This window comes from Pteronotus mesoamericanus, unplaced genomic scaffold (genome assembly GCF_021234165.1).
Source record: "Pteronotus mesoamericanus isolate MK-2021 breed Mesoamerican mustached bat unplaced genomic scaffold, CSHL_Meso_final contig_50, whole genome shotgun sequence".
NCBI classification, from domain to species: Eukaryota; Metazoa; Chordata; class Mammalia; order Chiroptera; family Mormoopidae; genus Pteronotus; species Pteronotus mesoamericanus.
This window is the reverse complement of record NW_026555186.1, coordinates 12911846-12932191: the sequence shown is the minus strand read 5'-3', so window position 1 is coordinate 12932191 and position 20346 is coordinate 12911846. Positions and strand designations below refer to the sequence as shown.

The 20346-nt window shown below is 44.4% G+C and overlaps 1 protein-coding gene across 2 annotated transcripts in view; it reads left to right on the top strand.

The window, feature by feature from the left end:
* Positions 1-20346, top strand: part of ADAMTS16 (ADAM metallopeptidase with thrombospondin type 1 motif 16) — a 128062-nt gene that overhangs the window by 102844 nt on the left and 4872 nt on the right. For both annotated transcript variants that reach the window (XM_054578210.1, XM_054578212.1), the window contains exons 19-21: positions 14349-14550; positions 14707-14901; positions 17004-17228. In XM_054578210.1, the coding sequence (XP_054434185.1) occupies positions 14349-14550; positions 14707-14901; positions 17004-17228 (622 nt within the window). The remainder of the gene's footprint in view (positions 1-14348; positions 14551-14706; positions 14902-17003; positions 17229-20346) is intronic.

Here is a 20346-nt window from a genome sequence, read left to right as displayed (position 1 = left end):
TCTTGTCATCTTATCTCAACCTTGATGTCTTGCTTCTTGGAATTTTTACTCTCTCTTAAATTTCCTGCCAGTGTAATCTATTTTGTAAAATTGTATTTGATAAAGCAAATTTTATTCCAAAATATTTTATTATTTTCTTCATCTTTCTTTTGGGTGCTATATATCTTTTTCACATGTGCCTCTTGGTAGAGGGAGGGTTGCTCTATAATTTTCAGTGGGTTCCAGGTACAGTTTCTTTTTCCCAGCTCAGCTCTGACCTGGGCATTTGCATATAATCCTTTCATAGACCTAAATGGAGCCAGTCTCCTTCCTTCTGGCCTTGTTCCTGCAGTGTACTTTTTCCAAGTACTTTATGGAGCAAATGTAGATGATGTGTTATGTGAGTAGTCTTATTTTTTGATTCTTTGATATGTTCACAGCTTCTCAGCCATTTGTCTTTGGGAAAAGGAATCTCTGTACTCCCTCACTTGTACCATTTTTCCCAAAATCTCTACCTCAATTTTTAAATCAAAAAAAAAAAAAGTTTCAGAGAAATGTGCTTCCTCTATAAAGCTATAGAAGAATGGCCTACCCATGGTTACCAAAGACATTAACTTAGAATCTAGTCTGTTTATCATCAACAGCATTGTTTATCTCTGCAGACAATTCTGTTGTCCTGCCTTGAGCAAGGGATGCTTGTGAAGGCTTTTTCCAAAATTGGCAGTCAGCCACACTGTCCTAATGGCCATTGTGATTCATATCTGTGACATGTCCTCATTTAGCCTCTGGGTGATGGGTCTCAGATGGCCCAGGACTCAGGCATCAGGCCAGGCCACCTGCGCTGGAATCCTGGCTCCTCCATGTGTTCCTGCATAGCCTTGTGTAATTACTTTGCATTTATGTACCTCAGTTTCCACCTATGAAATGGGTATAATAATCATAAGTACCATATAAATGTATTGTGAGAATTAAAGAGTTTGTACAGGTAGAACACCTCATTAAATACTAACCATCATTACTACTACTATTGGAACTCAATAGACTAAAGGGATTTAGGATTGAATTCATCAGCCCAGGTTGTCTGACTGTAGATTGTTCAGGACTTGGATTATATATTGGTTTCTTGATGACAATGAGATTTTGCAGAGCCTGTCCAATATCATCTAATGCCTATTAGACAGTAAAACACAGTGAGCTATACACAGGATGCCTGTGTTCAGCCCTCCACTGGTCTCACCATTTTCAAATGCCTTGACTTGTTCTTCTTTAGAAGACTCTTTTATTTTATTTAAAGAATTGGACTTCCCACTGATTTTTTTTTCCCCATGTCTGTGAAGGCTAATGTAATTCTCTCATGGCTACTTGTGCAAATGTAGACCTTACATCATAAAGTCAGTTAAAGAAAGACATTATAGTACTGTCTAAACTACCAGACATCGTTTTTATGCTCTGCATATGATACTTTGGCATAAATTATCATAAATGTTACACTGGTTGGCTGCTGTCCCAATTTGAGTCATTTAAAACAGCTGAGCTAGAGAATGAGCTCTTTAAATATGGGTCTTTTTTTTCCCCTCTGTCCCAACTCATTGTAAGAATATTGAGCACATGTCAAACCATTTAAATATAAAAGAATGTTATTATGTCTCTATACATAATGTAAATACCATTGGATCATTAGGCTATTTTGCAACATAGAGTAATAAATTATACCAATTATAGTACAGCAAATAATATTAATTAGATATCAGTATAGCACATGACCCTTTACACCCTCTTTGTTTTCTGCATCAGTGTTGTCAAGAGCAGTAGATAAATATGGAATTCACTTTATGATTCACCTGATAAGTTTGGTGATATAATATCTGAAGTTTGATTTATATTGGGGAGTTGATGCCAAAGAATAGCACAACATTAGCTAATTATTTAGTTGACTGACTAAATATGTGTAACTAGCTATATTATTTAATTAAGTATTTTAAAAAGTGTCAGAACCTTTTAGTATTTACTAATATATAAGACCCACCAGTTAGGGAAAAAAGTTCAATGAATGGGAACCTAAGACATAATAAGAAAATTAAAAATAACTAATCTGTGGATGTCTTGAAGAAGAATGAATATAGCTGTAAAAGGTACTTTCACAGGGATGGGAGCTGGAGGTTATATAAATATTGTTCTACTTACTCTGTGTGTTCATTTTCTGGTTCTGATTAATCTTCTCCAAGTGCCACAGTGAGAACTCCTTCCCACAGAGAATGGAATGTTCCAGCCCCACCAAGAAAGATGACCCCAACATCAAATGTTAACTGTATATTTTTGGCAACCACCTGGCCTAATGGCATCTATTGGCCAGAAGAATTGTCTACACTATAGCACATGGTGCTTCCACACCTGGACCTCAGTTTGGAAGCTGTTTGGCAGCTTAAAAGACAAAACTTAGATATCATTGTAAAGGACCAAGTTCTGCTATCCTTTTGTGGAGACTACAGTAAATTTTCATGTGTCTCTGCCTGGACCCCGCTGCAGAAGTTTATGCTTCATGTTCCCCAGCATTCAGATGTAATTAGTGTTTTCATGAGTTTGGGGGGGAAAGCAAGGAAATGAGCTTACCAATTTTGTTTGGTTCTCATGTGCTAACCCCTCGAAAGCGCTGTGGCTAGCTCACGGACTTGGGTGGTGTAACTGCATGACCGCGATGTTCTTACTGTTTCTATTTATTACTTGGCAGCAAAGAATGAGACTGAAACTCTGGGCAGAATACTGACATTGACTCCCTCCATGGTATCAATTTGCTTGCACATCTGATCTCCGTAAAACATGGATTCAATCTGTTTCTTTGATTTCCCTCTTAAAACCAATTGAATTTACGGCAATTCCTAGTAACCCTGCTGTATAAACCTTCCACCGATAGCCCTAAGTGGCCAATCCCACTTGGCCCAAACCCAGGTAGTACTCCCCACTGATTGAGTGCATGAGCTTCAGGAACTGAGGGGCTGCAGTCTGGACTCAAACTGTCCAGATTCACTGGACAAGGCCACCTGGAAAGCATTCTTAGAAAACGGACTCATAAGTCTGGAGGAGCTCATTTCAAAGTATTAATCTAAGAAGAACATCCAAGAAACCCTAAAGGGAAATGCCAGAAAAGTCTGAAACTGTAGGAGGAGCAATGCCATCATTTTAAAATTCTTCTCATAAAAGGAAGCCATGGTGAGGAGAGTTCAACTTCTGTAATAGAAGAGGAAATTGACATTCCTTTCCAAACGGATGAGGGTCCAAAGAAAGTGCATTGGAACACAGTGGTCAGTGAATCTTCCATGACTTAAATTAAACTTTGCACCTTGAGAGATGCTTATTCAACCATGTCCTGTGAGAAGGTCATTTATTTTAAAAAGAAAAACGAACTTCAGTTGAGAAATGTTTAAATTTATGTTAGACACATAGGCTTTCCCTAGAGCACTACTAATAGGCTCTCTTGGGAGGCAAGAAAAGATATTTCAGATGTTATAGAAACTCTGGACTTCATGATGACTAAGGGAAAATCGTTTGGAAAGAGCATGGTTCTCACTAAGTATTTTGACACTGATTCAAAACTGAATCATTAAAGACTTTTCAAAAAACTACTCTGTGTGGATATTTAGCCATAAATTAGAGACACACAACTTTTACCTATATTAATAAATTCTACACTTATGTGCATATGCAGTAGATATGAATAACAAAATTTGCTCTTAACCAATTAAGATATGTAACGCCCACAAAATTCCTAAATATATGTACTTATTTTCTACGGCATCTTAGAGCTAAGCAATATTAGGTAACTACTACACATTAGATTTTTCTCCAGCTAAAAAGCTAGCTTTGCAGAAGCCTTACTTCATTGAGTAGCGCACAGCAGAGTGAGTTTTCTCCCTGGCCCTGCCACTTACCAGCTATGTGACCTTGACCATCAAGAACCAGAGTGCCTGCTGCGAAGGCTCTCACCTCCACTGGGCCTCAGTTTCCCATTAGTAAAATGAGAATTCTAATAGTACCTGCCCCTGGGGTTGTTAAGTGGGTTCATGTGTTTGAATGGGTTAATCAATGCAAGCACTTAGAAGAATACAGGGCACAAAACAGGTACCACGTGTGCCTGGAAAACGGACCCAAAATCAGCAATGAAAGCCCAGGCCCCAGAGCTGGACTCACTGGGCGCAAATCCCAGCCCGTACCATTTAGGTGAACTTTCTGCATTTCACTCTTGTCCTCGCTGAAGTGAAACAAAGAATAGTATCCACCTCATTCATTGGTTTGTGGGAAGAATTAAATAAGTTCATAGCTCTCAAAAACTTAGAGCTGCAGTTTGGCTTTTGTTTCATTGAGTTTGCACTCTCCCTGTGATGTGCTGGTTCCTTTCCGCTGGGCTGCAGTATTTGAAGTCATCTTCTGCAGATCTCATTCTGTCTCTTTTTTAAGATTTACGAAGATTCTGTTAGAACTTCAAGATTTAACATGTGGGTCTTGCTGTCTTTGTTGCTGTTGTTTTATTTTTAACATCTGTCTCTGACAATGGGGTAGTTTGTTCTTCTCTTCTTAATAATCTGCTTTGGCTGCACTCATAATAGTCCTAAAACTCCAACGTGCCTACCTTGTAAAGGCACACTGTCTGCTGCACACATGCCATTGCTTCCTGGTTTCTGCAGATGTGTTTAATCTTATTATTCGTAAATGGAGCTGGTGAAATCTGGGATTGGCAAACTTTAGCCTATCGGTGATTCTGAAAATAAGGTTTTATTGGAACACGGGAATACCCATTGGTTTCCGCATTGTCTCTGGCTGCTTTCTCTCTGCTATGGCAAAGCTGAGTGGCTGCAGCAGAGAACACGCGGCCCACCAGCCTAAAACATTCACTATCCAGCTCTTTAGTAAAGTGTTTGACAACTCCTGGGCTAGACTAGGACACTTTCCCAGTAAAGTGAGTGTCTTAATAGAAAACATTTTCTCTGTTATCTTTCACCCTTTTCAGGGCAAAACAAGAGTGTTAATGTTGTTGCAGCAATATATTCCAAACAGTTCAGAAAACCTGAACCTGTTTTAGGTCTACAGCCTTTCTATCATTCACATTAAGCATCTTTTAGAGTGAATTACATGATGAATTGCTTAATATACTCATCTTCTCAGCAATTTGGGTAACATGTTTTATCTTTTCTTTATTAGGAAGTTGGCATGTCTTCAATACAGGAAAGTTTTTCTAAATTAAAAAAAAGTAAATTAGATAAGTAATCATTAAAATCTATGTAATGTGCAAGTTTATGTTTATAGGGTTAGTTTTTACTTAAAGTGTATAATTTCCTAGCCAACTATCAGAATGTATAAGCATTATGGGCAGCCTCCAAAATCTGTGGATGAGTCAACAGGCTGGAGATTCAAGGAAGAGTTGATTCTGTAGTTCACATTCAATGACCATTGGCTGGCAGAATTCCTTCTTCTTCTGGGAAAGGTCAGTCTTTTTCTATTAAGGTCTGCAATTGATTGGATAAGGCCCATGTTATGGAGGGCAATCTGCTTTACTCAAAGTTTCCTGATTTAAATGTTAACCACTTCTTAAAAATACCTTTACAGAAATATGTAATGTTGAAGCAAATATCTGGGTAACATGTCCCAGTGAAATAAATGCATAGGAGAAACCGTCACAGACCCGCATGACACATATGTACAGGATAATGCAGCTTTGTTGGAGAATCAGGAAGTAGAATCTGCGATTTGGTGAAATGTAGGATGGTCAGGGAAAAGGAAGCCTGGAGCGTTACACTCCCTAAATGGGCACACGGCACGAGGGTGGAGATGGGGACTGTCGGTTCCATGTTCCCGTCACGTGTGAGAGGGACATGCTCTGTGAATGGGGTCACACAGGTGGAGGGTTCAATGGGGAAAACTTGGAGGTTCTCACCAGGTGGAAGAGAAACTCTCATTCCACACACTGATGAAAAAAGTAGATTAAGGGGAAAAAAGCATTTTAAAACACACACACTTTAGATCTTTATTTTCATTTAAAACACATAAGTGTGCCTTCATTTGTTAGTTTTTTAGTTATGGACAGAACATATATTGAAGAGGGATCTGATTAATAAAAATCTAAGTGAATTATTCGCATAAAATATGCCCAATATTTATGATGTCCAGTTTGAGTTTCTTTAAAGAAGAGGGAAACTAGTCCCATTCATTCATTATTTATTAAAGGATAAAATTATTTGTAGTTTTTCATTTTTTTCTATATTTAACTTTGGTCTCAGCCACACCTAAGCTAAGAGTAATTTCATTTAATGACTAGTCTTTATTGAGTCATTTCAAAGATCCAACTTTGTTTTCATGGAAACAAGCTTCTTATTTTTTTTATGCTTGCATTTCAGCAGGCTATACCAAATATAATTATATTACATAATTCCAATAACAAACTCAGCTGGCAGAAGCAGATTAGCCTGCAGACTCAGCTGGTTCCATGTACTCCCGCTTGTCAGTGGGTGGCAGCAAAAGGATGTCATCAACCATGGGCAAAGCTGGCCTTCATATGGTGCTCAGCATGGTGTGGGCAGTGGCTGCGTTGCTTCATCGAGAAAATGGAGAGGCCTAATAAGTCTGATGTGTCATCATTTCAGATGAGTAAGCAACAGAGATACTCCTGTGGTGGGAAATGGACTAGAGGCAGGCAGGAGAGGCATGTCTCGTGTCCAGAGAAAAGCAGATCAGATATAGAAGGCCAAAAGGACAGAAACGATCCAAGAGAGTGTCCCATTGGTTTGACCTCCTGAGGGCAGAAAACCAAGGAGTCTCATGTAGGAAGTTATTTGGCCCTGCCCAGTGGAAAACCTCCTGTCTGCTTGGGTGGCAGGGGTGGTATCAGAGGGATCATTGTAACCCAGATGATATCATCATTTATGAATTCATCCATTATCACAACTTCTGTGTCCAAGCAAAATACAAGTTTACAAAGACCTTGCACCATAGAGCTGTCCTTAGGAATATCTCCCCAGCTCTCAAGTTAGGTGGTTTGGGAGGCTTAGAAAAGTGAGTGTCAATATTGGGCATAGTTACCTTTACTTTTTAGAGGTCTTCATTCCAAGGTAGAACCAGTCAGTATACAAAGAAGCAGCTCTGCCCCATCCTAGCTCATCAGCCACTTTGGTTCTGGGTTAATCTTTCTTTGGGAAGGAGTCTGAGCTTACATGACTTTGCACCCCCCTGAAACTCAGCCTCTGATGGGTCCAGAAGCTGGTTCAGAGCAGTCTTAAAAATTAGGAGGGCTGAATTGAACCAGGTCACTGGTCCACCTGGGTAGGCTTGTCTGACTTATCAGTGTCAAGGAATGAAGCTATTGCCTTCAATATGCCTTCCTCCAGAAGAACCTATTCACTGGGCTTCCCACCCCAAGTTTTATTGAACATCCTAGTTCTCATATTAGTTAAACAAATAATATCAGTATAGCCGTGGCCTGTGTGGCTCTGTTGGTTGAATGTCATCCCATAAGTCAAAAGGTCACTGGTTCAGTTCTTGGTTAGGGCACATTCCTGGCTTGCAGGTTCCATCTCCTGCCTCGAGGTATGTGCTAAAGACAACTAATTGACGTTTCTCTCTCACATCGATATTTCTCTCCCTCTCTTTCTCCCTCTTTTCCTGTATTAATTAATTAATTATTTTTTTTTTTTAAGAATAATAGTAATAATATCAGTACAACTCTACTACAAGGGAGGAAGGGAAGACAGGGCTCATCTGTGGGGCCCCATGTCTGGGACTGTCCTGAAGAGCAGGATGAGGCATTTCTTAAGAGTCATGTTCCCAATCCTGCTTGTTATCCTAATCATCAGGCTGGAGAAGGGAGGGCTTTGTAAACATTAAGAATCTTGACCCCAAATCCAAATTTGTGATTCCTGTGGAAAGAAGGAACGATGAGAAACACATAGGTATGTGAGAGTCCTACCAGCCAGCTATGGCTTGGGAAACACTGTCTTAGCATCGTCTGGGCCACAGGCAAACAAAATGGGGTCCTCTAAGCCCTTCTGTTCTACCCTTGAGCATGAAAATTTGGGATGTTAAATCTGATCAAGTGGAGGAAGGTACCTCCTATTCACTCAGTACTCAATATCAGTTCCAATGTGGTCTAGATCGCTAATTTGTCACTATATGTAGTTACCACTCCAGGGTCTTGTTTTCCATAGCAAAGGTGTTTGCAATATAGGCAGTCAATTCCATGGTTCAGTGTTGAATGTGTATGCAAAAGGAGCAAGAGGGAGTTGTCCTCCCCATGCTGGAATCTGATGATGGAAAAGATGCTCATTCTTTTGAGTAGAGTAGTGTGGACCCTGGCAGTGGCACTGTGCGGGGGGTACTCCTGACCCTTCCTCCTATTTGCATCTTTTACTACCTCTGGGACTGCCATTTCTTCCTGGGACTCAGTTGCTCAAACATGAGATATGGCCTGTAAAGTCCATCATTTCTGAAGTTCATTCCAACTCTAACAATCAGTTTTCTTTTCTCCAGTGTTGTGTGGAAACTGGATAGAAGAGCAAACTCACAAAGAAGCAGAACTTCATTAGCATTTGAATCTAATGATTTTCCTTTTACCTTTTATGAGCTGAAGTCTGTCATTTGAGTTAATGGGATGCAAACACCCTCAGTGGTCTACAGAAAGAAAAACCTTCAGAAAGATTTTTGCTGAAACAGGGAATTGTTGAGGCTGTTTTGAACAGTAAGGTCAGATTCTTTGGTCTCTGTGTCCCTCATAATTTTGTTTTCTCTGTCTCCCCTTGTAAATGAAAGTTCTGTAGATCTTACTGATTCTTCCTAAGATAACATCTGATGACAGGATAGTGAGACAAAAAAAAAAACCTGGTAAAAATAGCATGTTGGCCCCTGAACAATAAAAATTCACATACCTCTGGTTTCTCACAGTCCATAAAATTAACACCCACTGTGCTTCCTTTGGGGGGAGCTTTTGATGTCTTTCAATTTGACTTGGTGTGATTCAGAGAAGAAATGCTGCATTTAGAGATGAAAACAACTCTGTGCCTGTGTCTGGCTCATTATAAACCTCTCTGTCAGTCTCACAAGTCCACAAAGTGGTTTAACTTTTGAGACTGAACAAATGAAGTAGCTGTCAAGGCAGAGCTTCCAAGTGCTGATGACAAAGGCCTGCAATCCCCATCCAGGTCTTGGGGTTTCTGAAGTCTGCCCCTGTTCTTGCCAACCAGTGGTCAGTAATGGATTCTCAGTTCTGAGGAGTAAATCAGGGCCAGTCTCCAGCATTGACCCTAAAACGATGCATCCAGTCGACAGTGGGAGGGCCCTGGTTTGCCCAGACAGCATCCAGAACATCCTGCAAACAGGCCATGGTGGAGGGATGAGTGGTCAGGACCCACTGTCAGTTCTAATGTGCTTACTAGTGAACTTTAGATGGGTTTGGAGATAAAGAGTATTGCTCTAGCAAGTAGAACCATGTGACTATCCAATAACTCTGGCTATACCGACACCATTCACTTAACATTTGGTTACCAAGATCATTGGCAGAGCTGAACTTCTGCCTCTAAACTTGCCTGGAGTATAGCTGGCACCATTTGACACAGATGAAATGTCCTTTGACACAGACCAATAACACATTCCAAATCAGTAGGTAAAGAAGGCAGGCTAAGGGCCTGTGACCATCTGTCAGGTGGACTCAGGAAACGAGTTCCTCCCTTCCTCGTCCTCCCATGTTCTTTGACCTCCACTGTTGTGTTTTCAGTTCACAATTCTGCTGACTCTCTTTTAAGTTAACTCACTGTTTCCCAATGGAAAAGGCAGAAATTTCAAACTAGCATCTGTTTATTGCTGGATATGCATTGTTATCTTTACAACATTTCATGCAGAAGAAAAGTGTAGTAGATCTCAAATTACTTTCTCATGTGAAGGTACTGTAGTGTCACCTTGAAGAAAAGGTTTATCTCTTTAAAAATCACACAAACCTGGGGCCCATCAGACACAGAAGAAGCCACTCCCACTATGGGCCACCGATAGCTCAGCATAGGAGTATCCATGCTTACAGTCATGGAGGTCTTAAAAGATCATTTAGGAATATGAAAGTGGATAATTTGATAAGAACAGCCTACTTGAAAGTTGTGACAAATATACTGACATGGGACAGTCACTTGTGCACAAGCCTGCTGATGTGGAGGAGGCACATGTGCTCAAAGTTAAATTTTCATGCCGTCATTCACTGTGTCCAGCACGCACCTCTCCTGAACAGAATCCAGCTCTGTGTACCTGATATTTATCATGTCTCCTTGTAGGGTCATACTGGGACACGGGTCCTGCCCCGTCATTATTTCATGTGTTAATTGAGTTACGAAACACTTCCTAGAAGATCAAGTTATTTGTAAAAATAGAACAACAGATGTCATCTTGAAAATTCAAAGAGAATAAGCAGGAAAAAAAAAAAACTGAAACTGAATTCTAAAATGAAGTTAGCAGTATTTGTTCCCTGAGTGACTCACTGAAGCTAAGTCTGTGACAGCCCCCAGATGGTGCGGGGTGGGGCTCAGCCGTCAGCAGCAGGCGCTGGTCCACACGGAGTGGGGAGGCCTCTGACCCAGCATGTGGCTGCCTGGGTGGTGTTTCCCCACAAGGTATTTTCCAGAAGCCAAACACTCTTGGAAATTTGCATTTTCCAAAGGAAACTTTAAATAACCAAAACCAAAATGTTATTTTTTTCAATATGGAGGGGAACGTTATTTTATTTAGAAACAACTAATGACTGTTGACAAATAGTGGTACTGAATCTTGAACAAATGGTGCCAGGAAACTGTGCCTAAAATGTCGAGTGACAGCCGTGAAGGTCAGCAGCTCTCCCAGCAGCCCTGACAGCCCTCCTTGAAGGTGTGCCCCGGGGTGCGGCCCTGGGGGTCAGCCCGGGGCCGGGGAAGCACAGGTGATGGCTGGATGGCTGAGTCTTCCTGATTTGGCTAATTCCAGCTGCCTGCTTTGTGCCAGGTGGCAGACAGGAAAATCAGACCAAACAGAACAAGTGTGGCCCCTGGTTCGTTCCTGAACATACATCACTTCTGCTTTCTGGACCCTCAGAAAGCATGGAAGCTTGTGTGGATCTTGACTCAGTCATGAGCTGCAATTAAGACATTTCCCCAGAGCTCTGTCTGCAAAAGAAGACAGGCAATTGGGGTCTCCAGATGCCATGAGAATGATCTTTGTTTCGGAGGATTTCTTAATGATGGGCAGTTAACAGAAGGGCAGAGAATGGATCAACCCAACTGGAACAGCTTTAAGGTGGTGGAGACAGAAGACCTAATGAGAGGGTGTGAAAAGCCTGAGTGCAGCCAAGACATCTTTGCAACCCCCGTGTGGACACACCAATTATAATTTATAAGGCTGCAGGGCTGAGAGAGCAAATGCAAGAAATGGGAGAAAACGTGAAAGCAATAGGAAGCAACCGAGAGGCTCCAAAGGCAGAAACATCACAGCCAAGGGGCTGAAAACCCAAGTTTCATAATAAGGAGGCATAATTTACATGGTTTAACATGAAATAAAAGACAGTAATTTTGTGGACTCTGAAAAATGGAAGCATTTCCATACTTGAGATGGAACAATTCCTATAAGCCCAACATTGTTTTTTATGTAAATAAAACTGTATTACAGGGTTGTTTTCTCTCTCTCTCTCCCTCTTTTTTTTTTTTTTTTTGTAATTTTCTTAGATGCATAATAGAGTTGTTTCAGGAGAAACCTTGGTATAAAGTAGTTCAAGGCTTCTGCAAATGAAAGTAAAGCTATCATGGCGCGGCGCAGCCTCGGGGCACAAGGGGCACGGCCGGGCTGCCCACAGTGCTGGGCTGACGTCACTTTCGTTTCCCATCCAGGAAACGTCATCACCTCCCCTCTCCTGCCACCACTGACTTATCCTGAGAACTCTCACAGGAGTCTGAAATTGGTTCTAAAAATTAGACCCATTTGAGAACTTGAGGAATGGCACTGCTCATTTTGGTCAGAAATCTTAGCAGAACAGCCCACCTGAAGCTGGTCCAGCCTCAGGATGGTCGTGGCCATCCTGGGGCATGGAGCCCAATCCTTTTTGCCTGTTTCCTTACTTGGCTATGCATATACCTTGGTCCATACTGTGAAATTAGAGAGTTTGAAAAGATGTTTACAAAGGTTTTCCAGTATAAGAAAAATGTTGTCCTAGACGCTGGATTGTCAAATTGCTGGATTTGAAGTTCGCATATACTGTCTGTCCTCAAAATTGTGTGTGTGTGTAGAAAGAGAGGGAGAGGGAGAGAGAGAGGGAGGGAGAACACCTCAAGCAAATGTGTGGGACCTAGTACGGTGGTTATCTCTGGGTAGTTTCTGTCTTTCTCTGGATGGCTTTCTCCATATAACTTGGGTTCTCACACTTCAGTCCTCACAAAATCTTCCCCGGATGGTACACATTTCTCTGACCAAACATTTCATTGCTGCTTTGGCTTCTCAGCCCAAGTGTGGCTACTGGGGTTCTGGGTCAGGCAGAGAGGATGCAGGGCCATGAAGCCCAAGGGTGAATGGGTCATGGTCACAAATTCTCCATTTTACCTCAAGGCTCAGGAGAAAATCCCTGTTACATTAGTTCATACTCAGAAATTCTGAGGAACAGAAGACAAAACGCTTCTCTGTTCTCCCCGCAAACTCCTGAACACTATTCACAGACTTAGGGAAGAGCCTTGCATGCTACCTCCCTGGCTTCTGCTGTCCCTGATGCCCCGTGATGACTCATGATGACATGCTGGGGAGGCAATGCTGGCGATCCGTGCTCCCGGATGCAGTGGTCATGCTGCACCGTCTGAAGAAAGAAGACTGTGTCTTCTCCTTTCCCTTCACTGCTCTTTTTCCACAGCCAAAGTGGAGGCTCTGGGACCCCAAAGTTTTCCACAGAATGTTCAGTTTTTGCTTAAACATCCAGAACAGGGAGACAGATATAAGTGAAAATTATCAAGTCATCTTAGAGTCCAAATGGTTGTCTCCTGAAGGGAGCCCAGGACCTTCCAGCTAAACGCATCCTTGTTCCTGCACCACGGACCCCTGGCTCTCTCCTGACTCAGTGTCCCCCACATGGGTGCTGTCAGCCCTCCTGCATGTGGACTTGTACAAAGCCAGCCAGCAACACATCCGGAACCCACCAGTGGTGCCAGTGGACTGAGCCTGGACCTAACTCCATCACACCTTGGTCACTTGCCAACATACATGTTGAAAAGGAAGACTTTTATAACCAGGAATGGTTGCTTTGAGAGATAACAGTTTTGAGCTCCCACAACTGCTAACAAATTGAAGGAAAGATGACCAGACATTATGAGCCACCTACTGGAGTTATCACTTTTGAAGTCATCATACAAAAAAATATTGAACCTCAACCAGATCAAGGTTCTACCAGGGGTATCCGAGCTTTATGTGTCTCTCGGCCACATTGGAAGAAGAAGAGTAGTCTTGGGCCACACATTAAATACACACACACTAACAAAAACTGATGAGCAAAAAGAGGTTTTAAGTAAATTTACAGTGTTGTGTCGGGCTGCATTCATAGCCATCCTGGACTGCATGTGGCCCACAGGCCAGAAGTTGGACACCCCTGTGACTCAATCACTAATTATTGGAAGTACAGAGGAGCATGGAGACTCAGTGAGGTGATCGATTTAGTTTCTGTAACAAATGAAATGAATAAAAAATAATGAGCTTAAGGCTGTATCTATAGACTAAAAGAGAAGACTGACATCAACCACTCACAGAGTGGGGGCTTCATTTGGAGTCTGATTCAACAAGCCGATTAAATTAAACTATGACATTTATGAGACAATTGGAAATGGAACACTGAATATACAGTGATATTACAAGATTATTGTCAATTTTTTAGATGTCGCCATAGTTTTGTAGTTATGTTAAAAACAAAGAATATTTATATTTTAGTGACGCATACTGAAATATTTACAGGTTGGAATTTGCTTCAAAAGCTATAGGGGGTGGAGCATAAGTTGATAACCATCCAAGCTGGGTGGATGGGACATGGAGGGCCTCTATTTTTGTATATGTTTGAAGTTTTCTATTAAAAAAAAATCTAGAAGGACAGTAGACAAATTGTGTTAAACAGAGCTATTTCCAAGTACAGGTGACCCTGAAGGCCAGGTCTGGGGGAAGAATGACAATCAAGAAAGCTAGTAAGGAAGTGAGAAGCAACTGGGGTCAGAGGGAGACCTCTGGGACAAATAAAAAGAACTCTGCACATGTAGACTATAGATGGGAAACAATGTCAGCTGCTTCCTGGACAGACATTGCCACCCTCTCCCAGAGAGGTCGCATCTTCCCTCACTGCAGGTTTCTTTGTCCCCTCCCAGTTGGTCCGTGGGGAACTGGAGTACCTGCAGCAGAACGTGCGGCGGTGGAACGCAGAGCCGGGTGGTCCAGTGTGTGCGGCGGGCCCACTACAGATCAGAGCTGGTCTCAGACAGCCTGTGCCCCCAGCCTGTCCCCTCCAGCCGACAGGCCTGCCACCCCCAGAGCTGTCCACCGACCTGGAGCACTGGGCCCTGGGCAGAGGTAACTTGGGCAGGGTTGCTATAGGGGGCAGTAGCTGGGCCCCTCGTGTGGAACACAGAGCTGGGTTCTCACCAGGCCTTGCCATATCTGTGGCCTGGGTCCCCCAGCGAGGTCTGGCCATTTTGCTGGGAGCTAATGTTTCGTCTTCCTGTGCAGTGCTCACGAACCTGTGGGAAGGGATGGAAGAAGAGGTCCGTGGCCTGTAAGAGCACTAACCCCTCAGCAAGGGCACAGCTGCTGCCTGATGCCCTCTGTAGCACAGAGCCCAAGCCCAGGACTCATGAAGCCTGTCCGCTTAAGCGCTGCCACAAGTACAAGAAGCTGCAATGGCTTGTGTCCGCCTGGTCCCAGGTAGGTGTGCCTGGTCTCAGATATATGTACCTGGCCCAGACATAATTAGCTCAACCACCTCTCCCCTTAGGGCTACATCTCCTCACCTGGCTTCACCGCTACCTTCTCCTCCTCCTCCACCCCTTTTTCCTGTACCTTGGCCCACCATCCCCCATTCAGACCACCATCTGGGCTTCAGCCAACCTCACATGAGTGGAGTGCTTTTCATCTTACAGATCATGTCCTTGAGCTCCCACCCAATGGCGTCCACAAGGCCATCACTCAGTTGGCACTGAGATGAGGATGAGGGGATGAACAGGGTCCAAGTATGAGAGCAGGGGACATTCATCATGCTGACAGCGGAGTCCTGACAGAAGTTCGTAGTGCGCAAGGTTCTATAACTAGCTTCGGCCCAGCTGAGGGATGGTGCAGGCTGTGAGGGTACAAATGGAGCTGCTGTCTCTGCCCAGCCCAGCCTCCCACACCAGGAAGGTGTGGGACATGGGGACACGTGCTGGGGCTGCCTGAGGGCCGTGTGAGGAGCTCCTTAATCATGCCGTGGTGTGCATCAACGCAGAGGTGGAGGTGTCCATACAAGAGGACAGAAGGACATCAGGAGGCGAATGTAGCACGGAATGACACTAGCACCCTACTGAGTGGAAACCCATGGGAACGGGCATTGAGAGACCTCCTCCCTAATCCCAGAGCTGTCTGCCTGTGTTTCCACAGCACCTGTGCGAAGAAAGCCCCTAGCTCCCTGACCCCAAGCTCCTCAGAGACAGAGAGAGGGTTTCATTCCAGCCCACACCAGGAATGCTGCCTTGATCAGGATGGGGCATGAATCAATCAATGAAGGGGTGGCTTGCCAACCAGGGCTTTTAACTCCTCTTAGACACTGTTTCAGTTTGCTACTGAAATGTGAAAACATGGTCGCTCACTAAAGCAAACCTGCCATGGCTAAGGAAAAACTCCAAGTTCTCTCACCTGGGATGCAGGAATGTCAGCATCTCCTAGGATCAAATTTCACTGTCTTTAGGAGGCTGAGTCCCTAGGAAGAAAGTGACTTGGGCTGTACAGTCTGTGAGCGGTGTCTAGGTGGGGAGTACTCACCCTGAACATTTGACACATGCGCGTGTGCACACGCACACACAGCCCCAGCTTCTCACTGAGGCTTGGCCACAGCAAGCAACTGAGAGTTGTCTCCTGGCTCTGTCTCCGTGTTGGTATCAGAACACCCACAAAACACACCCGTAAGCCACACCTAAGCATGACAGTGCGAGGCCAGAACCTGGATGGGTGTGGCCACCCTGGCTCCTCTGCTTATGCAACCTGCAGGCACTGCAGGAGAGATGGAATCCCCCATTGGGCTCACCAGCATCCCCTCCTCCAGTACAAGCCAGCCAGCACCTTCAGACTCTGGGACCTCTCTCCCAAGACCCTCCGAGCCCAGCAGCCCCCTGCTACAACAGTGTGCCTTGTCCTTCATCGCCCTCCCTGGGCACCTCTGCCTGGCCTACTGGTTCACCCAGGGCCCACTCTGCATGTGCCAGGGTGTCACACATCAGTGACGGCTTCGGCTAGAAGCGCACCTCCATGGGGACAAATGGATTTGCTTGTCGTGTGTGCTTGCTCTCTTCACAGGGAGCATGGGGCTTTCTGGGGAAGATTTGTGAGCCCTGGGTTTTCTCTGCCCCTGCTTTAGGGTCCAGCTTCACACTGCTATCAGGTGGTGTTCACCCTCAGAGCCCTGGGGTTCACCTCATATCCTGTGTATTAAATTTCAGTGTATTCCAGTGTACCAGTTACAGCCCAGCATTTTGATATCCCAGTGAAATGATAGCTTCAGAATTACTCCCTTTGTGGTTTTGTATTGCCTTGCCCCCACTTAGGCCCCCAAATGCTAGGGCACTATGGCCTCAAGATCCTCCTTTTTTAATGAGTCTATAATGCCTTTGAAATGCCAATCAAGTTCACTGAATGTTTACACTCATGTAAACATTCAAGCTGATATAATCGGTGTATAGTTTGGCTCAATGATTTTGTAAAAGAGACATCCACCATTGAAGAAATATTTTTCACTCACATCTTTTGTTTTGTCTTGTTTTGTTTTGTTTTGTTTTTAGTGTTCTGCTACATGTGAAAGGGGAACACAGAAAAGAATCTTAAAATGTGCTGAAAAGTACATTTCTGGGAAGTACCGGGAGCTGACCTCAAAGAAGTGCTTGCACTTGCCTCAGCCCGATCTGGAGCTGGAACGCCCCTGTGCCCTGTTCCCCTGCCCCAAGCACCCGCTGTTTGCTGCTGCAGGCCCCCCACGGGCCAGCTGGTTTACCTCGCCCTGGTCTCAGGTAGGGGCCCTGCTCCAGACCTTGGTAGCTGGCTCAGCTGGGGAGTTTCTGGGAGGTTGTCAAAGCTGAGTAAACTTTCCCTGACCCATCTCTCCGGAGTGTGTGCAAGTGTCTCTGTTTCTGGGTGTGCCTGTGGCTTCCCGAAGAGGGTGATCTCCAAAAGTTACAGAATCTTTTAGGGCACGTGTGCTTTGTTCTAAATCGTCACCCAATTAAGCGTCAGAAAATAGAATGTCTTTTGGTAAAAGCTTGGCAGGATTCCCCAGAGATGAGTGAATGGGGAAGAAGTTAGGAATACGTAGTTGCTTGTGAGATTACACTAGGTTTATCATGAATTAAGTGTGAATAGGGGTCAAGACACCCTGGAACTGTCTCATCCTGCCTGGGCTGTCAGGCTAGGGCAGCCCAGGCCCAGAGGGGTCCTCAGGACTGGTCTTGTGGCCCTTGGTGCCCACCCCCCTCCCCCTTTCACACTTCCTTCAACTGTAAGGGGAATTTTGCCATTACTGTTGTTGACTCACCCTCCTTCCTCACCCTGTTTTCTGCCTTGGATTCCCAGTAGCCCTTATACTGCGCTCTTTCCTTTCTCGACCTGTGGTTCTGCTCCTCTGCCCTTAGCTTCTGATCCCTCTCTGTCTCCTGACACTCTCATTCCTCCAGCTCCTGCTGTTATTTCTGCTCTCACTCCGTGGAGTTAGTTGACCCTCACCAGGGAGGTGCAAGGAGCAGACCTTTTGTAACCTGTTCCAGCGGGCCAAACCTGGAGTGCCCGCACTGCTTGCTTCTGGCCAGGAGGGGGCGCTTTGCCTTAATCTGTCCCTGCAGGGAGGAGAAGGGATCACTTTCTGACTTTCTAAACTGTTGGCCAGGGAGTCAGCCTCCTTTCGCTTTGCACAGTGGAGGCCCCATCTCTGTCTTTCTCCTTTCTGAAGAAATGAAGGAGGAGGCAGAATGATGTAGCATGCAGGGGTAACCAGCCTCTGTGCCCCCCTCTACCAGGCCCATCTTGCAGAGGGTCCTCAAACTTGTACGCTCGACTCCCTGGAGGTTACTCTTGGATTCTCTGCTGGGAGCCGCACTGCCATGCGCAGCAATAAAGGCAATATAAATGGCTAATGCCTGCTGGGAACCACCTCTTCCCACCACTGGCACTGCGCTAGGCATTGTGGGGCTCCTAATTCATTGATTCCTCCCAGCAGCACTATGAGGGAGGTAACATTATCACCCCCACTTTACAGATGAAGAAACTGAGGCACAAGGAATCTAATGAGAGGCAGAATTTGGCCATCTCAGCGGGGCTCTTCCATGTCATGTGATTTCAGCCTCTAGCCACCACGTACGTCCCCATGGTCCTGACAGCTCAGCCTGGGCCCCATGGTTGCCCTACTCTGCCCTACCCCCACTCTGGGCAGCAGAACACAGACCAAGTCAGAGCCCCTGGTCATCATGGGCACACAGGTGGAATGTGGGCTTTTAAAAGGCAAACTAAAATGATGTTATGCACGGCCACAAACTTGTGGTTTCCCACCTTGTAAACGCCTGGTCCTTGGCATCCTGAACTGAGAGCTGTTCGTGGTCACTTGTGAGAGCAGCTCCAGGAAACTAATACAGGGGCTATTTGTGTCCTAGTCCAATTATGTTTAATTCAGACTTGCCCCCTCTCCCCAACAAAGTGGGACCCAGCAGGAAAGAGCTGTGTCCTATTTAACTTCAGAGTCCTCCTGGCCCTGGGCTGAAGACTGCAGGCAGGGGAACAGGAGGAGCCAAATCTGACATTACTGCGGTGCCTGCCACCACCAGGAATTCTCTAGCAGGAAAAATGTGAGCTCAGAGGAGAGATCTCAGGGAACTGTGTGTTGTAGTACTCTGATGCCAGGAGTGGCCAAGAGGTGGCATGGGGTTGGCCCTTCCACTCTTGGCTTTGCTGATTGCCAACAGACAGGAATCATCCTGGCTCTGTATCCACTCTCCTTCAGGAGTCCGCCAACACGTACTAACCAGCAATCTGCACACGTCAACCCAAGTCTGAACGGGAAACTGAAATGAAGAAATGTAACAGAGCAAAAATCACTCAGTTATTATCTTTCAGTCCAAAGGAAACAAGCAGAAATATTTATCAGAACCAATGTAATCCATCATGGAGTCTTTTTAAATATTAGCTAAAGTTTTACTAGCATAAAATTAGTTCAGAATCTCCTCTAAATGATGCCCCCCACCAATCATTGTGTCAGAGGTCTGGCTGTGTCTCTCTGAGCCCAGGATTGGCTGTTTATTAGCCAGATTCTTAAGAAATTGTGACGTCCCAGCCTGGCCACAGCACTTCTTCTGGTTCCTTGGCCATAAGTCCTGGCCCCAGTCTCTGAGTTCTACAGAAGGAACTATTCCCTCAGTCCTTGGAGAGGAAGAGCTACATCTTCCATGGACCTTGTACATCAACCTTGGCTTATGTTCCAGCTCCACTGTGATTCTAGTTGTCTCCCAACCTAACATAGCTTTTTCATTTAGAAGTATATGAACTTCTCCCCAAAAGATATTCAAAGTAGAAAGTGTTTAATTTAAATTATTGGAGCAAGGAACATTTAACCTATATTCTTCCAAGCATTTCCTATTTTAAATGAACAAAAAGTATCAATAGCTACAAATGTCTCCCTTTAATTTCCTTCCAAGTTCATCCTGTCCAACAAGTGAAGTGATGGATGAGCTAAGGAATAGAGTTGAGTTGTTGCTTTGCCTACTCTGTCCCTAGAGAATGTGGGTGGGAGACAAACAGGGGTGGTTCCCCAAGACTGTTGTCTCTCTGTCAGTGGGGAAACTGGGGCTCCTAAAATCAGTTCCCTGCCTCCCAGCTGGCAAGCCACTCTGCTCAAGTCAGAGACTCCAGGCAAATATACAAGGAGGAAAACAAGATTTATCAGTTTCTAATTTAAACCAAAACAAAACCAAAAAAAAAAAAAAAAAACCTAATACATGTCTGTAATAGCTTTTATCAGTCTGAAATACTCAGTCTTTTTGTCTAGTAAGTCATTTTTATCACATGCTGCCTGAAGTTTTTCATCCCATGTGATTCATCTATTATGTTCTGAGACATTAGCTTTTGGGGAATGATAACTCTTAGGAC